Here is a 19,914-nt window from a genome sequence, read left to right as displayed (position 1 = left end):
GGATAACCTTTAGATTTACCTAATATAGAAGAAGCCTGTGGAAGATTTATAGGTTTTTTTTCAACAGCCCAAACACTGCTGATCCCTACGGTTCAAAGCAAATCTCCACTCTGTCCAATTTTCTTTAAATTCCATCCAATTATAGACAATCAAACAGTTCTTATTCATCCTTGAAAGAATGTCTAGTGTTATTATAATTTGATTAATAGGAACACTGATATAACTTGGAAGACAAACGGATTCAGAGTTTCTTTATTCATTTTTAAACATCAGCAAACTATTACAGCAATCTCTATCAACGAGGATCTAGACAGAGTAGAAGTGAGGAATTGCACTGTGAAGATGCATGTTATGAATTATACTGATGTATAAGTTGTACAGGAAGACTAAATCCTTAGCTTGTGAAAATCACACATTATAATCCTCCCAGTTTGCTACACTCCACCTTTTAAAATAATATTTCCTGATCTAATTCTCCAGAACATTATCTTAAGGCATAGCCATAATACTGACTCCTGACCCCCCCACCAGCAATTCACAGCTAGCAGTCAGTTCAATAAAGTTTTAGCTTCACACATGCAACCCTACCATATGAATAAGCACAACTCAACTAAGGAGATTACAAACCAAAATACTGATACACACAAGTTTGTAACAACAACAAAACCCAAACCAAAAAAGCACCCACAAAAACTCACAACCAAACGAGCCCCTTCCCACCTAAACACCTCCCCCAGTCAATCATCCCCTTCCGCCGCATTTAAATAAGTTGTTCCAGACCATCCTAACACACAGACTGACCCAGGTAATATTGTAAATACATACAAAACACCAATTATCATATTAAAATAATTATTTCCAAGCTTTCAATGACATTTGAAACTTAGGCTTTTACATGCTCAAGATACATCTGTTTCATTTCTCAAACACCAAAATTCCTCAATTTAAAGAACTAGGTACTACTTAGAAGAAAGCACCAGCTATTATTTTCCAATATAGACAGATATATTTTGTACCTGCAAGCAAGCAGTACCCATCTCTTCAGCAAAACCTACAAATGTAATCTGTAAAATAAATACATTAATATAGTTAAGTACAGAAAGAACTTTTTTGTTTCCTGCAGGTATTTAAGAGCTAAAAATTCAGCAGATTGTAACAAAGTTTCATTCCACTGCCACAATAACCATAACTTAGGGTAGCATAGCTTACTCAAACAGTAGCACACAGTCTTTCATAAAGACTAGTAATCCTATACTATTTGACTTGTGAAAGGTCAGGCTGAAGAGCATATACAACATTTAAAACCCACTACACAGAAATTTTTCTAGTGACTGGTACATACAGAGCAACATATACAAACCTCATTACATCTGTTAAAATAAACACGATTTTGCAAAGATCAGTGCTCATCTGTCCTTGCTTCGGGCTGGGCACATATAAAACAGTTCCAGTCTGAAATCTGTCCATGCTAAAATAAACTGTTACACATTTGCATATACTAAAGAAAGCGTAAAGCCAACACATTATACAATTTGCCATGTAAATTGATTAGCCTGAGGCCAAAACACAACGGATTACCGAAGCCACATGTTTGCACGCCATATCCAAGTAGACAAACCCTTAACTTCATTTCAAACGTCAGATTTCTTCAGTTCTCACTTAGTATTTCCCTAACGACAAATCAATAGGGTATCTGCATGCTTCAAAAAATCCCAAGGCATTTATTTTCAAAACACGGTTGTCAGAAAATAAATGTTGTTTCCATTTTGTAGATATGGAATAAAGCACAAAGACTAAATATTTTCACTGATGTTTGAAATTAGTTTCATATGGCTTGGGTTCCATTATTTCAGAGCACTACGAAACAGACTGAATTTTATGTATTAAAGCCACAGCTCATAAATTTGTAGCAACTACTCCCATTACTCCAAAGAACATCACTATGTTTATATTAATTTATTATTAACTGGTTCAGCTACCTGTCTGTATATACACAGAATCTCTGAGAATTACAGAGCTAGAAAAAGAAATAGCTGAAAAAACAATTCTATTTTAACTGTATTTGTGTTTTGAATATGTTCTTTCGAAATGTGACAAAAAAAACCCCTCAAACTTTCTTTCAAACTGGAATCATACTATGAAAAATTCTGATGTCTTTATTTCAGGGGGTCTCATGCTGGGAAAAAGATCTCATGCCCCCAGAAAACATCTTCCCACCTACATCCACTCATGTCAGCTATGACAACATCATAAACGAAACAATGCTTCACAGCAGCATTCCAAATCGCTCCAGACAAATTACACATCTCCACCACCATCTGTGTTAACTGTGAAACAATCCTGTTTGAGCAACGTTACCTTTCAACTCCTACATCTTCTCTTCAACTCCTAAATAATTCATCTGCACAGTATCTTCAAGACACTTTTCAGCTTCTATGTCTTTTTATCTCTACAGTACCTACAATGTAAATTGAATTCCTCCACAGAAGCAGCAAAATATCAAACAATTTAAAGGACTTGGGGAAAAAACTTAGTTCTCTGAAGAACATTTTGAGAGGCTTTAGAGTTTATTGCTGTTGGGGTTTTTTTGGCAGTTTTGTTTGGTCTTTTTAACAGACGTCTTCTTACATGCCCCTTCCTCTTCCTCAAGATAATGATTCCAACCCTTCCCTGCTATCATGGGATAATTCACTGCACAAGACAGGGCAGTATGCAGGAGTAACAGCTTCACACAAATGAAGAATAGTATGTATACTGAGTGGTCAGCAGACTGCTGTCAAAAAGATCACACCCCTACTGAGTTTGCCTATTTTTGCCTCAATGATGATACTAATTTGGACTGGCACAGAAAAACAAATCACCTTTTAATACCTTGAACATGTCTGAAGTTAGTACACCAATTCAAAAGCTGTTGGGGAGTAGGTCAGGGAAATAAAAAGGTCATCAGTAACACAAGACCTTTTTTTAAACCAAAAATAGTGTATGAGATGCCGTATTTGAAGGTTATCATAAGCCATGGGTACAGAGGAAATGGATTAAAATGGTACAGGAAAACCTACATACTGGTTTGCTGAAGTCTGAGTAATTATCTTTGCAGTCCTAATAATACTCCATTAACATCATTCTCCACATCTTTCCTATATTTCCATAAGGAAAAAATACCTGTTCTGTGGCAGGTTATTGACCCTCTTACACTTCAACCAGTGGGCTCTTAACTGTTTGCTCTAATAAGGTAGCTAATATAGTCAACTATTTTTCTCCATAGGGACCATCAGTGCAGGCATATAAAACATAACTGACATATAGCTGGCAACAGAAGACAAAAAATGCTTCATAGATTTCTAAAGCATGGTCCATCTGGTCAGATATAGACAAGGTTTTGCCATAGGGTTTTGGTTTTTCTTTGCCAAGGTTTTTCTGCATAGCTCTTCTTCTTTACCTTCATCTGCCACAGCTTTTCATCTTTCACAAATTTAGCTTCCTGCCTGCTCCCCAAACGTTCCATAGAGTCTCAACCCCTGACTGTATCCAATCACAAAATCTCTGGTGTTATCCAGGCAATCGTAATTCCTCTCTGCCAGTCACACAGTCTGCCTCTTCCCTTCCTCCTGCTACTCCTTATGCTATTACCTAAGTCTCCCTAACCACTTCCTGATTTGTCTTTCCTTCACTTCTCCCTGTCTCAGCTCCTCTGCATGGCCAGTTTAAGTCATCCTCTCCTTCTCTAAGCTCCTTGTCAGGCCTGTCAACTACTACTTAGAAGTCTTGAAAAACACTTAATACAAGTTACACAGTACACATTGCTTCTTACTTTTTTTCTTTTCCCTTTGGAAAAGTTGCTGTTAGTCTTGTAACTCAAACAGTTCTAGTAATTCCTCTTTATAGCTTGAGATTTACCTAGACAGTCCTGCATTCTGTTCAGGTCTACTTCTCCCCAGACCTTGTCCAGCTTTCAGCCCACCTGTATTCACATAAAACAAGTCTAGATCTGCAATTTTAAGCTTCAGCTTTTACTGCTAAGCACAAGGCAAACAAGAGAAATCACTTTAACTTTTATCTTCAGACCTGGATCAAAATGTTCTCCCACTTTGTTAGGATACTGTCCACGCAACCTTGATCACAGCAATGCTCACAAACGCAATACCACCCAAGTCATCTATTTACACATTCTGGTTTTCTAGTTTCACAAATCCTCCAAAGCAATGTCATCTTGAAATGTCACAGCTTAAGACTACAGTGATTGAATTCAAGAATGACAATACAGGGTACAGATTTTACAGTCAGTAACTTGAATCATAGTTCCTGTTTACTATCCTGCAACTTCCCATACTGTTTCAAGCAAAACTGTTTTCTATCATAGCCACAAAAATATATATAAATGGTAACATTATGCCAAACCTCAATAAAATTCTCTTCTTCTTCCTGATTTAGGCATTCCTCTGCTGATACCTTGCATAACTCTTTCCTGCTGTGTAGCAGTGACTTCATAGAGTGCAGTATACCTTCACCAAAACTCTGAAAAATAATTAAAAGAAAAATTTTTTTAAAAAATGCATTTTCAGCTTCAGAAACACGGTCCATTCATCTCTCCCCTGCCCCCCATAGGCTTCCCTACTCTAATTACTATTTCAAATTACTTTGTATATAAATCATCAGGTTTGAAGTTTAAATTCACTTTAGGATATGGAACTGAAACAGGTAAGTTGTTTTCTTCAAGCAATACTTTTATTCCAAAATAGGTTCTGTATTTAAAAAAAAAAAAGAAAAAAGATAACAACACACAGACTTGGAAAAAAAGAACAGATGAATCCAAGAAGAAATCCAAACACCATCTACTCCTTGCATTGAAGCCTATATATGGAATTTCTTCAACAGCTTTTCCTTAAATAAGATGAAAAGCAATTTTAGCCAAGAAAAGTCATGTAGGTGGTTTCAAAAGTCAGAGGGGAAGAAAACAAACAAGCAAATAAAAAAACCCAAGAAAATCCACACACATTCTTCCCAATTCTCTGAAAGATGCGAAACAACTGTAACTTAATTCCATGTAAACACTTCTTGTTATATTTCTTATAACACTTACGGTGACATGCAAGCACCCACAGATGGCTAAAAAAGGCTGAAGAATCCAAGACTTTCTCCTAGTGTAACAAAGTGCAGAAGGCAAATAGGACGACAGAACAACAACAAAACTGCTTCACTCAGCTCATAAAAGAGGCAATATCCTCTCAATTGTTTTAGGAAGTCAGTAATTTTTAAAATTTAAAATTGTCATCTTCTCTAGCAAGTTGTAAGGTTAAGAAGACAAATAAGATCATCATATGGTTAAAAATTGTTAATCCATTTAATTATTCTCTAAAAAATAAAATTCTCTCTGTTAAAAAATGAAGTGAGAAATCACTGTGTCCAACTTATGACAAGGTATGTTAAATCTGCATAGCTTCTCAAAAAATAGCAGAAGTGCTAGATAAGCAAATTTAGTCAGACAATGTTATGCCTTTCTGATACTCCCGAAACAAAAGCAATCCCTTTATATAAAAGGTGATCTTACATATTACAGTTAAACCTCAAGAAAGATTTTATTTTTTTCCTATATAAAAAGCAGTATCAAGTACTACTACATAGGAAGTCAAAGTATTAGAGCAGGGCCAGTGTCACCATTTTTGTGCTCGTGGCAACACAAAATTAGGAAAGCATTTCTAGAATGAATAGAAAAAAGTAAATCAGAACATCAGGATCCTTGAAATTACCAAAATACATTTCAGAATGTTAGCAAACAAGGCTAAGACTACCAACCTGACAGTCAAGGCCAAGTGACGCTAAAGAAGTCAAAGCAGTAACTGTTATAGAAAAGCTACAGCTGAACTATTTTAAAAAGTATTTTATTGGTTCATTTGAAATAAATTAATGAAGTATTCGCCAAATTTCCATTTTTATCTATTCTCTTGCCCCCACATGTTTAGTTGTAATTTACTTCCACAGTTCAGTAATGTATCTTTGTACTTTCCAAAGTATGCTGCCAGTGTCTTTCTCTGATTCTCTGGATCTTCCAAATTTACAGGTGGTTGCAATATTACTCAAAGACCGCTCCACAGCAATTCCTTCATTCATCTTGTACAAAAGTAATTTGTATAATTAGGGGGAAAAAAAAAAGTCGTATGTCGTGACCTGCTAATTTTCTGCAAGCCAACATTGCTCCGGTTTGAGAAGGGCTCATTGTTATTCTCTAGTTGGGTTTTCTAAAGCTACAAACTATTATATACACCTTATTTACAAGCAAGTACTCTTCCCTAGTTTTACATCTGAAAGGCAGAATAGGTAACTGTGAACCAGAGAATGGTATGAGGAACTACTGAGGTGAAGCAAAATTCAACATTTTGGAGAATATTAATTTGAAGTGGGAGAAGAAGAAAGATGAAACAAATGTAAAAATTTCCCTAAGGCCTGGAAGAACCAGCATACAAGACTATATGCAGATCTGGTAGCCCCTGGTAGCAGTATGTAATCAAAGAGATAAAATATCATATTTAAAATGAGGAGCAAGTGATGCATGCTTTTCAGATCATATTAACGAATATTAAAAAAGTTCAGAATGTGAAAATAGTAAAGATATGGAAATTAACATGCAAAACACATACACATAGAAAAAAATCTCACTTATCTGTGACTTTCATAGATTATTTAGATTGAAGTATATGAAGAGTTAACAAAAACAGATAAAGACAGAGTTTACTAAAAGAGCTGGTTTTGGAAGAGAAGACTTTGCCTGAATAGAGATAATACAGTGATGATTTTGAGAATAGCTGATGTAGGTCAGTAACCAACTTCTTCAAAATTTATCTTCAGACTGATGTCAAGCACCATCATCATTAATAATTTAATGAGGAAAAAAAGTAAAAATGAGATGAAAACTGATGATAATTGAAGTAAGCAGGTGTCATCAGTAAGAAGAATAGCAAATCATACAGGAAGAATCTGCCCAACGTGAGAGCGTTTCAAAATGCAACCATAGGAAGCATAAAGTTATGTCCTTAAAAACTAAAAGTCAACTCAGGTCTTTTATTTCACAAGCTGGGAAATAAAAGACCTGAGTTGACTTCTTGATTGTGGTATAGCAATGAATGGTCAGTATGATACAGCACTGAAAATAGTAAATGTGCATCCTTTAGTGAAAGAGCTGACATCAGTCACTGAGAAGGACATCCTGTGTAATTGCACATACAGTATTATCCACATGTACAAAGAAGATTAACTCAACAAGCACAGAAAGTAGGACTATGAAGGATAATCACTGGAATCCAGAGGCTTTCATACAAAAGCAGACTAAAACCTTAGTTTACACAGTTTCCACAAACCAAGGCTAACAGAGGACATAACTGTAAAAAATTGTAACAGTGAATATTAGCAAAAGAAAATAAATTATTTAAGTGGAAGAATAATGACATCCATGAACAAACAGGTATAAATTTGCTGCTGAGTAGCTTCAGCCTGAAATTCGTAAGATTCTTAGCTATTACCGCAGTGTGGCTCAGAAAAACTTAAAACCAGTAGAAGGTTTGGTGGGAGGGTTAAACTCCCCTCATTAACTGAGAGAGTATATTTAATAACTTATTCATATTCTTATCCCTATCCAAGTTGTGTTTGTGACAGGAAAGGACTGGACTCAATTTTTAGGGAAATCCTCCTATCAGACAATATAAGTAAGTTCTCTCACAATCCCATACCAGGAGACACGCAACTACATTAAAAACTGAAAACTAGCAAGTTCCCAAGACTATAATCTCAGTTTAGGCAAGGACAAGAGGTCATCTTCAGCAAAAGGAGGTAATTTGTTTTAATAAATAGTACAACTACGTCCAATGTACATTGACATATGGGCAAAAAACACCCAAGCAATATATAAGGCTCTACTTGCTAAGTCTGTGTACTCCTTTCTCACAGAAATTCTAAAGTCACATCTTGCAAGAAATCCTATGTCATTCTTGAGCACAGATTCAAAGTTACTAAGTTATATCGGGGAAAAACGCAAATATCATCAAGGTGCTGAGACCTGAACAATGAAAATCCTTGTCACACCTCTCACTCAACTGAGCAATTCAAAGATTTGCATTGTCCTCTTAGCAAATCAAGAAGTCATTATCTACAGATCCTTCACAGTACACTGGAGCAAATTCTACAGTATTTGGTCTCATGAAGTGTTTTAAAACAACTGTTCTCTAACATTTCAAACAATCTGTAAGACACCACAATCTCTAAAGAAATTAAGTTTGGTGCTGGAGAATCATGCTTACTCTTCTCTTAAGCAACAAAGCTCTTCCTGATTTCATCATGTGCTGTAAGATTTTAATGGACTGAATATTTTGAGGCAATTTTGTAAAAATAGAAACTTAGGCTTTAAATGTGCACATCACAACTTTGCACTGACTTTCAAGAGCTATTACTGCAACAATTCCTGTTAACTATGACAAAGTATTACAAAGAGGACAGAAATCAGACCGCAATCTTCTGTGAATCAACAGAAGATGAAACAGTGCAATTCCGACCACCCTATTGCCTGACTCTACAAGAGAGAAAGTTCCACACTATAATCTAAACAGCCACTTCTCAGGGAAATATCAAGAGGCAGCCACAGATCAAAACATTAGAGCCTGGCTGTGTGAAAATGTAGAATTCTGCAAGACACTAGAGAAGTGTCAAATTCACGTTTCTAGAACCACACAATCCAGAATGCTTAATGGCAATTAGAGCAGTTCACAGAGCTAATATTTTAGGCAACTATCAGAATCAGTGAGGAATCACTGGTCACCGCCATTATCAGAAAGATGTTTCTGTAACCCGTAAGTTTAAAAACATGGGGGTGATGGGGAGGGTGGTATTTGTTTTGTTTTGTAAATTGAAGCAGAAAAACAAATAAAGAACAGATTAAAAAAGTCCTTTAAGAATGCAAAATTACTTAACTGTAATTAAAGAACTCTTTGAGCTGGAAAGTTCTCATAAACCAATGAAATAGAAGCTTTTATACTATGTGTCTTAAAGTGAAAGAATATCACCCATAATTACAAACTGCTTAATATATGTCTGCTAACATTCCGTGTCAGGACCTGGAACAACTGACTGTCTCATAATACTTTCCTTTGCGTTCAAATAGTTTCTACAGGACATATACCACAGACACAGTTTCTTTAAAAAAACAAAATCTGCTTATGAAATAGAATAATGCAATTTTCATGTGACAAGATGCCTCCTTCCTCAGTTTCTCCTCCTACCACTGCAGCAATTTGCAAATAAAAAAGTTATTAGTAAACAGAAAAGACCTATGAACTCACCTCTGTTCAACTACCTTGAGAAATACAATTGGATAAATAAATTTCTTCCTTTAGGATAAACTGCAACTTTTATTCCAATAAGCACTTACATAAATTGCAAGAAAATTTGAGGAAGAGTATTTATGTTCTCTAAGCTAAAGTGACAAAATTTAAAAGAATAAATAAATAAATATTATTGAAATAAAAAAACCACTAATATCTTTTGTAAGTGCTAGACATATTTTCTTTCTAAATGTTCTGTAAACAGAAGGGTAAACCAGACAAGAAACCAAGATCTAAAGATACAGATATTACCAGGAAGCCCTAACACAGACTTCACAGAACTCGATGAAGACTACATATTTGTATTTTAATTTATCACATATAAAATAAAAAAATCTGTTCTAAAATAAAAGCTATCTTTCAATAAACAGGGCAATGTCTAGGAAATTAATGCATCATGATTTCATCATGTCATCTTGAAAGACAAAAGCATGCACCTCTTCCTTAAATTATGCTCTCTCCCAGTTCAATTACACTAAATATGCCAAAGCATAAAGCAAAGGCAATTTCTTTGCCTCCTTGAAATGTCAGACAACCACAATTAAAACATATTAACGAAAAACCCCATACTCAGAAAACCTCAACCAAACCAGTTCATTTGCTTCATTAAAAGGCCAAAAAGCTCTAAAATATTTTTTTATTTAAATACAGATAATTACCTTTTTCACAGATATTCTTGGTTTCATTCGATTGCCCTGAGCTCTGGCATACATGTCCATGATCTTACCAGTCTTAGTATTTGATGAAAGAAGTCAGCTCAAAAATACCTACAAAAAACAATTATATTTTATTATTTTATATTTACTCATTTCGTTTGTATCCACTTTGAAAATGCAAGTAGGAAAAACAAGAACCAATAATAAAAACCAATTAAAAAGCATTTTAAAACTGAGAAAGATTAAACAGCACATCATCCATACTGACAGTTTCCTTTAAAAAGTACTGCCTTAAGGACCAGACAGGAAATATAGAACACACACCTTGCAGTAAGTTACATAGTTCAACTAGATTTCAAGGCTGCGTGGGGGGTGGGGAGGAACATTACATTAAATAATGTTTCACCATCACTGATACTCTTGTAAGTCTATCAGCAGATTCCTGTACCTACTATGTGCTGGAACTACCCTTCAACAATCTTGAGAGGCAAATGTACAACTTACCCACTTAACCACCTGGCCTAGTCATTTCTGTCAACTGAAGGTACTACAGGCTAACATGGATCAACATTCAGTTCTCTGGCCCTGCTCTGGGCAGTTGTCTTTGCTGGCAAAACACAGCAGACTAAAGCTGAATTTACTAGCACTTCAATGAAGTACGTCACAAGAGTTTCTGCTCAAGTCAGCTGCCCTTATTGATCTTAAGTCTAGTTCTAACAAGAACATAAAAAACAGCTACGAAATGAAAACATTTTTTTCAAGTTTCCCTCTTCAAGCAGTAGCAATGAGTCTAGTTTGTTTCATTCATCTCTACATCCCCCAAAATAGGCAATAAATATAGGGAGTTATTAAAGACAGAAAGTATGTGCTGGGCTTTTAAGTTCTGTGGAAGTTTTAATAATTCAGTTTTTCTCATAGTCACACAATTTAACCAGGAAAAAGAACTCCTAGACTGCCCAAAATAAACCAGGCAAGGAGCAAATGCATGTAAAAATGAAGGCTAAATAAAAAAGCACCAAGATATCTGAGTATGGGTCTTCTTCGCACAACTGACCAGTTAGGTTTTCTTGATCTTATCTCAAGCACATATTTACCCTTTATATGGGAAATAAATCTTTATATGGGTTTGTTCTTTGGTATAAGTAACTTAAATAAGATTAGTAGTGTCATCAAGTAACTGTATTCTTCGCCTTCCTCCACCGCAGCACCTCTTCAGTAAAACCTCTTCCAGAGGCTATTCTCTACAATAGCAAGAGATTATTATTAGGCACACCTACTGACATTTCACCTTGACTTCTGCTTTCCTTCACAAAAATGAACTTCACAGAATCTTAGGAAAAAAGTTACATTTATGCAAATTAACTGCAACATTTTAATCTCTGGAGCACAGCATCTCTCTTAACTGGATGTCTGGTTTGGAAAATTAAGCCAATGACATGAAGCAGCTACACACACGACAGATCATATACTATATATAAATATAATAAATACAAGTAAGAAACTCATTTCACAGTAAACTATGGATGGAAGATTAAAAAACACAACAATTCTTCTGCTGAAACTCGATGTGTTTAAAAGAAAAAAAGCCACAGAACAGTATCAAGCAAGAAAAAGAAATTCAATTGTCCCTACTACTCTATCTTAAATGGCTAATCCGCTATAAATCTAACCATATTGGGGGAATACTCTTAGACACTCCTTGTCCTAAAAAAAGTCACCTATGGAAAAAGCTGGTTTTCCACATAGGATCAAGTACCTCTGTTCTACAATTTTGGACTGATCACTCCTTGCAGCAATTTTAACAAAGCCCAGCATAGTACACCATGGAGATGACTTTATAACCATGTTGGGTGAAGTATTTACTCAGGTACAGTAGTTTACAGTTACACTGCCTTCAGGCAGTAGGTTAAGTATTTTTCTATGTCATCTGCTACTAAACTCTAGAGACCAGAGAATCAACACAACCTGCAGTGTCACCTACTCATGAAACCAACAGACTTGTAAATCACAGACTCAGAAAGATACCAGACAGGAAGGGTATTGGTTTATCAACATAACACCAAAACCATTTTGCCTTGTCTGCACCCAGTCCTTCTGCACTTGAATTACACAGGTTCTCCCCACCACCTACAGCATTTCAGCTGTCTGTCATGCATTTCAGAGAGATCCAACAATGCAACAAAACCTGGAGGTTTTATTTTTAATATATAAAATTATTATCCATTTTCAAAATAACAATGGTCCAATCATCTGAGAGGTACAGAAACTTTAAAACTAACTGGAAAGGAAGTGAAAGCACTGACAAACAAAACATTTGCGTAAATAAAACCTACAGTTTAAAATTGCTTTTACTTCTGCATACTGAATTTGACTATTAAATTTAATTTCCCCCCTTACTGTAAACTCAAAAGGAAGTAAATGGCAGAAGTATCAGATGTAAGAGGAACAGGACTTTCCTTTTACTGAATAATGTATCAGTAGACACCCAAAAAAAAGGAAAAAGTTGATCACACAAATAACTGATAAATATCCATATAAAGTTTAACCATCTCTACCTTTTTAGCAAGTTGGATCACCTGAAGTGCATGCAGCATGAACAACACACAGGAGGAGCTGGAAGCCACTGTGCTGCTAGAAGGCTACAACTTAGTTGCCAGTATTGAAACCTGGAGGGACAAATCCCATGGCTGGAGTGTAGCTATGGATGGCTACAATCTGTTAAGAAGGGACAGGCTAGGAAGGAAGGGCTGAATTGTTGTCCTCTACAACAAGAAATGGATAGAACATGAAGATCTGTCTCTGAAGAACAGTCATGAGCAGGCTGAAAACTTATGGGCAAGAATTAAGAAACTGAGGTAACAAGGCAACCTTGTGGTTGGGGTCTACTACAGGCTGCCTGATCCAGGGGAGCCTGCTGACAAAGCCTTCCTGCTCCAGCTACAGCAGGCATCATGCTCACAGGCTATTGTCCTGAGGGGGGACTTCAATCACCCCAACATCTACTCCAAAAGTAGCACAGCAAGCTATTCCAGGGGGAGACTCCTGGAATACATGGAGGATAACTTCTTAAGAAAGGTAATAGACAGCCCTATCAGAGGGGACACAACACTGGACCTGTTAGTCCAACCTAAATGAACTAATCAGTGATTAGAGATGAATCTAAGATTGGAGATGCCCTGGGCCACAGCGAACATGCACTGGTGGAGCTGCTGCCCTGATATGGGACAGGCTAAGACTAAGTTCAGGACTGTAAATTTTGGAAAAGCATACTTCCAGCTGCTCAAGGAGTTAGTCAACAGGGCCCCATGGAAACTGTCCTCAGACACACGGCAGAAGGAGACTTTCCACAGAGCACAAGAGCTACCAATCCCTGGGTGTAAGAAATCAGGAAAGGAAGGCATGAGACTGGCATTGCTGAGTTGAGACCAAGGTAAGACCAGCTGAGGTCAACCTAAATGGCAAGAAGGAAATGCACAGGCAGTGGAAGCTGGGACAGGTATTCTGGGAAGAGTACAAGGATGCTGCACAGTTTTGCAGGAATGGGGTCAGAAGGTCAAGGCAAAGCTAGAGCTGAACTTGGCAAGGGATGCAAAGAATAAGAAGGGCTTCTGCAGGTATGAAGCCAGAAAAGGAAGGTCAAAGGAAGTGCGTCCCCACTGATGAACACAAGTGGCAAACCGGTAACAACAGATGATGAGAAGGGAGAGGTACTCAATAACTTTTTTGCTTCAGTCTTCACTGGCAACTTCTCTTCCTACACCTCTCCAGTGGATGGACAGGGAGAGCAAAGTCCCTCCCACTGCATGAGAAGATTAGGTTTGTGACCATCTGAGGAACTTGAATGTATGTAAGTCCATGGGACCTGTCAAGATGCTTTTCAGAGTCCTGAGAGAATTGGCTGATGCAGTTATTAAGTCATTCTCCATCATATCTGAAAAGTCATGGCAGTTAGGTGACTGGAAAATGGGAAACATTGTACCCATCTTAAAAAAGGTTAGAAAGGAGGACCCTTGAGACTACTGACCTGTCAGCCCCACCTCTGTGCCAGGGTGCAAATCCTTCTAGAAACTTTGTTAAAGCACATGGAGGACAGGGAGGTGATTTAATGAAGCCAGCATAGCTTCACCAAGGGCAAGTCCTGCCTGACCAACCTAGTGGCCTTCTATAATGGAGTGACTGATCAATGCACAAGGGAAGAGCTACAGATGTCATCTATCGGGACTTCTGTAAAGCCTTTGACACAGTCCCCTCCAATATCCTTCTCTCCAAACTGGAGAGATATGGATTTGATGGGTGGAATGTTCAGGGTTGGTTGGATGGGCCAATCCAGAGGAGAGGAGTCAACAGTTTTATGTCCAGATGAACACTGGCAACAAGTGGTGTACCTCAGGGTTTCACAGTGGGATCAGTGTTATGTAATATTTTCATCAATGACACAGAGAGTGCACCCTCTGCAAACTTGCAGATGACACCAAGCTGAGTGGGGTGGTTGATGTCCCTGAGGGATGGGATGCAACCCAGAGGGATCTGGATAAGCTCAAGCAGCAGACTATGGGAACCTCATGAGGTTCAACAAGGTCACATGCAACGTCCTATGCCTGGGCTAGGCAAGCTCCAAGTATTCATACAAGCTGCGGGATGAACAGACTAAGAGCAGACCTGAGAAGGAGTTGGGGGTGTTGGTGGACATGAATTGGCAATGTGTGCTCACAGCCCAGAAAGCCAACTATATCCTTGGCTGCATCAAAAGCAGCATGGCCAGCAGGTCAAGGGAGGGGATTCTGCCCCTCTACTCTGCTCTGGTGAGACCCCACCTGGAATACTGCATCCAGCTTTGGGGTCCTCAGCACAGGAAAGACATGGACCTATTGGAGTGGGTTCAGAGGAAGGTCACAAAAATGATCAGAGAGATGGAGCACCTCTCAATGAAGACAGGTTGAGGGAGTGGGAGTTGTTCAGCCTGGAGAAGGCTCTCGGGAGACCTTATAGCAGCCTTTCAACACTTAAAGGGGGCTTATAAAAATATCAGGGACAAACTTCTTAGCAGGGCCTCCTGTAGTGGGACAAAGAGGAATGGTTTTAAACTGAAAGAGGATAGATTGAGATTAGATATAAGAAATGTTTTACAATGAGGATGGTAAGGCATAGGCACAGACTGTCCAGAGGCTGCAGATGCCCCATCCCCAGAAACATTCAAGGTCAGGCTGGACAGGGCTCTGAGCAACCTGATCTAGTTGAAGATGTCCCTGCTCATCATATGGTGGTTGGACTAGATGGCCTTTAGAGGTCCCTTCTAACCCAACCATTCTATGAATTTATAAATCCATTTTTCCACTGATATGCTGAGAATACCATTTTCGTCAGGCCATGTAACAAGCATTTATATATCCCTATATAAATGCTTTTCCATATACATATATCCTTATTTGAGTATATGTAAGGATCAAAATTAAATAATCAGCTTACGGGAATCCAACGGGAAATTTGCCTCAGATTTAAACCCTTTATATAAGTTTATCCCCTGGCTAAATTTATTATAAGTCAGTATGTATTGACAATCTTTAGCAGGCAGAAAGGAAGAAAATTCATCTTTTTTTGTAAAGTGCAAATGTACTGAGTAAATCTCTTTAATAGCTATAGGGGCATATTTGGACATGTGCACACCTATGTTAAACAAATAAATTTGAACTGTACAGGCAATAAATTTGAAATACATATAATATGTTCTCATTTAAATAAAATTTCAAATAAAACACTCTAGACAATTACAATACTATATCTAAAATTATGTTTTACAAAAGGGCTTCTTTAGTAGTACTACAGCAAAAATATATATCTTTCTTTTAAAGAAAAGTACTTTTTTTTTTGGTCTTCAACACAAATGACCTGAAGCAGCCTCGAGAACTCTACTGATGATTTACAGAAGTCAGGCTTAATTTAACAATGAACTTTGAAAGATTCATTCTAAATATGAAATTTAAAATACCTTAAAAACAACACTCTAGACCATCAAGGTTGGAAGAGGCCTGCAAGATGATCCAGTTCAACTGTCCATCCAGCACTACCACTGTAAACACTAAACCACATCACCCAGATCCAGACACCTCTTAAACACCTCCAGGGATGGTGACTTCACCACTTCCCAGAGGAACCACTTCCTCTGGTCCTCTCACTATAGGCACGGCTGAGGCTGAGGAGATAACCCCACCTCACTACAATCTCCTGTCAGGGAGTTGTAGAGAGCAATGAGGTCACCCCGGAGCCTCCTCTTCTTGAAACTAAACAAACCCAGCTCCCTCAGCTGTACCTCACAGGATATGTTCTCTAGTCCTTCCACGAGCCTTGTTGCCCTTTGCTGGACATGCTCCAGCACCTCAATGTCCTTTTTGAAGTGAGGGGCCCAAAACTGAACACAGGATTCAAGCTGTGGCCTCACCAGTGCCGAGTACAGAGGGACAATCACTTCTCTAGTCCTGCTGGCCACACTATTCTTGATTCAGGCCAGGATACCATTGGCCTTCTTGGCCACCTGGGCACACTGCCCAGGCTCATGTTCAGACGGCTGTTGACCAGCACACCAAGTCCCTTTCCACCAAACAGCTCTCAAGCCACTCACTCCTCCCCCAGCCTATAGCACTGCATGGGGGTTGCTGTGATCCAAGTGCAGGACCCAGCACTTCGCCTTATTGAAACCTCATACCATTGGCCTCAGCCCCTTGATCAAGTCTGTCCAGTCTCTCCGCAGAGCCTTGCTGCCCTCCAGCAGATCAACACTCCTACTCCACTTGGTGTCATCTGCAAATTTACTGAGGGTGCCCTTGATGCCCTCATCCAAATCATCAATAAAGATGTTAAACGGGACTGGCCATAAAACTGAGTCCTGGGGAACACCGCTAGTGACTGCCTGCCAACTGGATTTAGCTCCATTCACCACAACTCTCTGGGCCCAGCCATCCAGACAGTTTTTTACCCATCAAGGAGCTCCCCCAACCAAGCTGCGAGCAGCCAGTTTTTCCAGGAGGACACTGTGGGAGACAGTGTCTAACACTTTACACAAGTCAAAACAGACCACATTCACAGCCTTGCCCTCATCTTCTAAGCAGGTCACTTTGTCATAGGAGATCGGATTGGTCAAGCAGGACATTCCTTTGGTAAATCCACGTTGGGTGGGCCTTATACCCTGGCTGTCCTGCATGTACATATATAACCTTACCAAAACAACTGCTACTGAAAACCAAATTAAACAAGTCTACACTGACAAGGATCCTTCTCTATTTTTCATTTCTAATGGCTTATCTGTTTCACTAATCAGGTTGGCAGTCTTGAAAAAGTCCATTTATAAAATGCAAGTTGTCCTGACCGCAGCCACACCCACACTAAGAAGGGGGGAGCAAAATACATCATTGATGGTGAGCATTAATGACAGGTTGGGTCCCCTTTCTCTTGTTTGGTTCTAATTCTTCTATATTGTATTTTTGTCACATATAGAAGCATGACATGAATACAAAGCCTCAACAATCTCAAAAGAATCCATCATTCTCTTTGACTAGATCATCACTTAAAGTCATCACCCACAGCTTCCCCCCAGTCCTGTGTCTGGATTCTCAAATACATCCTGGGAAAAAATGTTATTTGACGTACCAGACATATCCATTAGCCTAGATTTTGTGTGCGATTAACTTTAAATTTCTGTACTTTATTCTGTTGTGTATTTTGTACATAACAGAACTATACCAAGTAAGTCAGGGGTATTATTTTTTAAGCTACAGCATTTTTCTCAAGCCATCTTACTTCCCCTTCAAGAAAACTTCACCAAAGAACATCTTGTTTAGGAGGTACTTTTGGAGCGTATATTGTTTGGTTTGGGTTTTTTAAGATTATATCATACCAAATGATTAACACAAAACAGGAATGATCTAATCTATTTTATTATTTTTCCACACTGAGTAAGTCTTTTCACCACTTCAACTGTCAACATATTTTAAAGAATCCCTGAAGGATATGGAATTACGAGGCATCAACCAAGATGGCATAATTCAATTACTATGCCCCCTAAAAAAATCACCTTGCCTACAGACCAAGAAATACCACTGGACAAATGAGACCAATGTTATTTAAAAACACTTAGTTTCTCAAGGATTAGTTAAATATTGGTAGTATCTATCAATGAAGTCTAATTGTACAATTCTGAAATAATCTTACAAATACAAAGCAATGTAAGACTCTTCCCAAGTGTAACATGGATAAAGTCAGAGCACTGTGTCACCATTTACTTCATTATCACTGATCTTTTCCAGATACAACCTAAGGGTTTGGATTTTTCTCCCTATGTCACTCTGGCAATACATCACAGCTTCAATTAGAAGGCTATAATCTATATACAGTTGGGATCCGCAGTTCACGCTTTTTTTTTCCTTTTGCATATTGGATTTTGGGGGCAAAATCAGAGAAAGGTACTTTAGTTGTAAAAAAAAAAAAAAAAGAAAGCTAAAGAAAGCCCCTTAAAAGAGCCAAGAAAGCAAACGAGGAACGCTCGCTGTTCTCCTCCCTTGAGAGGAAAGGAACTGAGAGGAGATGTGGGGAGGAAAGGGGAGGAGACACTTTTAAAAAGCGAAATGTAGAGAACAGGGTGAACTTACTTAACCCGTGCGCACCGACCACAACCCAGTCCACGCAGGAGAGAACGCGAACTCACGGAGCCTCCGCGCACCGACCACACCACCACAGGCAGGAACCAGTCCGTTCCCTGCTGAGGCTGCGGACAGACAGACAGACCCGGCCCACAGGGAACAGCGGGGCGGAGCGGGGGTAGCTGCGAACGCGACCCCCCGGCCCCGCGGGTGCCGGGGCCGAGGCGCTGCGTTACCCCCGCTCCGTGTCACCCCCGCGCTGCGGCTCAGGGGCACCCCGGGGCCCTGCCTCAGCCCCTCCTCCGGTGACCGGCCGGGGCCGCGGGAGCCGCGCTGCTCCAGCGGATCCTTCCTCAGAGAAGGGAAAGGAAGGGCGGCGGAAGATGTTCTGCCCCGCACCGCCCCGGGAGCTCCGGGGCCACCTGTGGCAGCGAGCCCCGCCTGACAGACAGGCCGGCGGGCTGCGCCCCGCCCTGCGCGGGGACGGCGGCGGCGGGCCCCGACCCCCCGCCCCCGGGCGGCGGCGGGGGTGGGAAGCAGAGCGGGCGCTCCGTACCTGTGGTGGCCGTGGCCGCGGCCGCCGCCGCTGCCGCCTTCTCAGCGCGCGCCGCGCGCGCCACCGTCCCCGCGCCTGAGCGGCACCGGAGCGCGCGGCCCGACCCAACGCCCCCGCCACCTCCTCCGGCCCGGCCCCGCCCTGCCCCGCCCCCGGCGCGCGCAGCCGCTCTCGCGACGCTTCCCGCCCGGCCCCGGCCCCGCCCCCGGAGCTGCCGCCGCGTGCTCCCATCGGCGGAGAACCCGGGCCCGCCCCGGAAAGAGCCGCGACAGGGCGGGGGCGGGGGCACGCAGCGCGCGCGCTCCCGCCTGGGGGTGAGCGCGCGCCACCGCTGCCGCGCCGACCGGGGCCTGGGGAGGGAGTCTGCTCGCCCTGTGCCAGTCCAGGTCCCAGTCCGTGCCCCCGTCAATGCCCCAGCCACTCTCCGTGCCCCAGTCCCTGCTCCTGTCCCAGTCCATGTCACTGTCACTCTCCCTGTCCCTGCCCTTGCCCTTGCCCTTCTTCCCGTACCTGTCTCTCCCAGACCCCGTCCCTGTCCGAGTCCCCGTCCGTGCTCCTGTCCCAGCCCCTGCCCCTGTCCTGTCCCGCGGGGTGTGCCCAGGCACGGGCACGGCTCTTGCAGAGCCCCGGGCTGTGTGTGCCTGCCAGGTGGGCTTGGCCGATCCTGCTGCTCGGGATGGCCTCTCCCGGCAGGCTGGCATCCTAGG

The 19,914-nt window shown here is 40.6% G+C and overlaps 1 protein-coding gene across 5 annotated transcripts in view; it reads right to left on the bottom strand.

Moving 5' to 3' along the window:
* Positions 1–19,173, bottom strand: part of AKAP11 (A-kinase anchoring protein 11) — a 39,563-nt gene extending 20,390 nt beyond the window's left edge. For 3 of the 5 annotated variants that reach the window (XM_027674302.1, XM_027674307.1, XM_027674306.1), the window contains exons 1-5: positions 18,661–19,172; positions 11,184–11,262; positions 10,025–10,133; positions 4,399–4,515; positions 1,017–1,064 (exon numbers count right to left, since the gene is read on the bottom strand). In XM_027674302.1, coding sequence (XP_027530103.1) covers positions 1,017–1,064; positions 4,399–4,515; positions 10,025–10,084 — 225 coding nt within the window. In that variant the 5' untranslated portion in view covers positions 10,085–10,133; positions 11,184–11,262; positions 18,661–19,172. Of the gene's footprint in view, positions 1–1,016; positions 1,065–4,398; positions 4,516–10,024; positions 10,134–11,183; positions 11,263–18,660 lie in introns of all 5 variants that reach the window. The other 2 variants (XM_027674304.1, XM_027674303.1) reach the window with 2 other exon arrangements.
* Positions 19,174–19,914: the final 741 nt, after the last annotated feature.

The sequence above is a fragment of the Neopelma chrysocephalum genome, unplaced genomic scaffold (genome assembly GCF_003984885.1).
Source record: "Neopelma chrysocephalum unplaced genomic scaffold, ASM398488v2 Primary Assembly neopelma1_25, whole genome shotgun sequence".
NCBI lineage: Eukaryota > Metazoa > Chordata > Aves > Passeriformes > Pipridae > Neopelma > Neopelma chrysocephalum.
The sequence above is the reverse complement of the archived record's forward strand: the minus strand, read 5'-3'. Positions and strand labels throughout refer to the sequence as shown.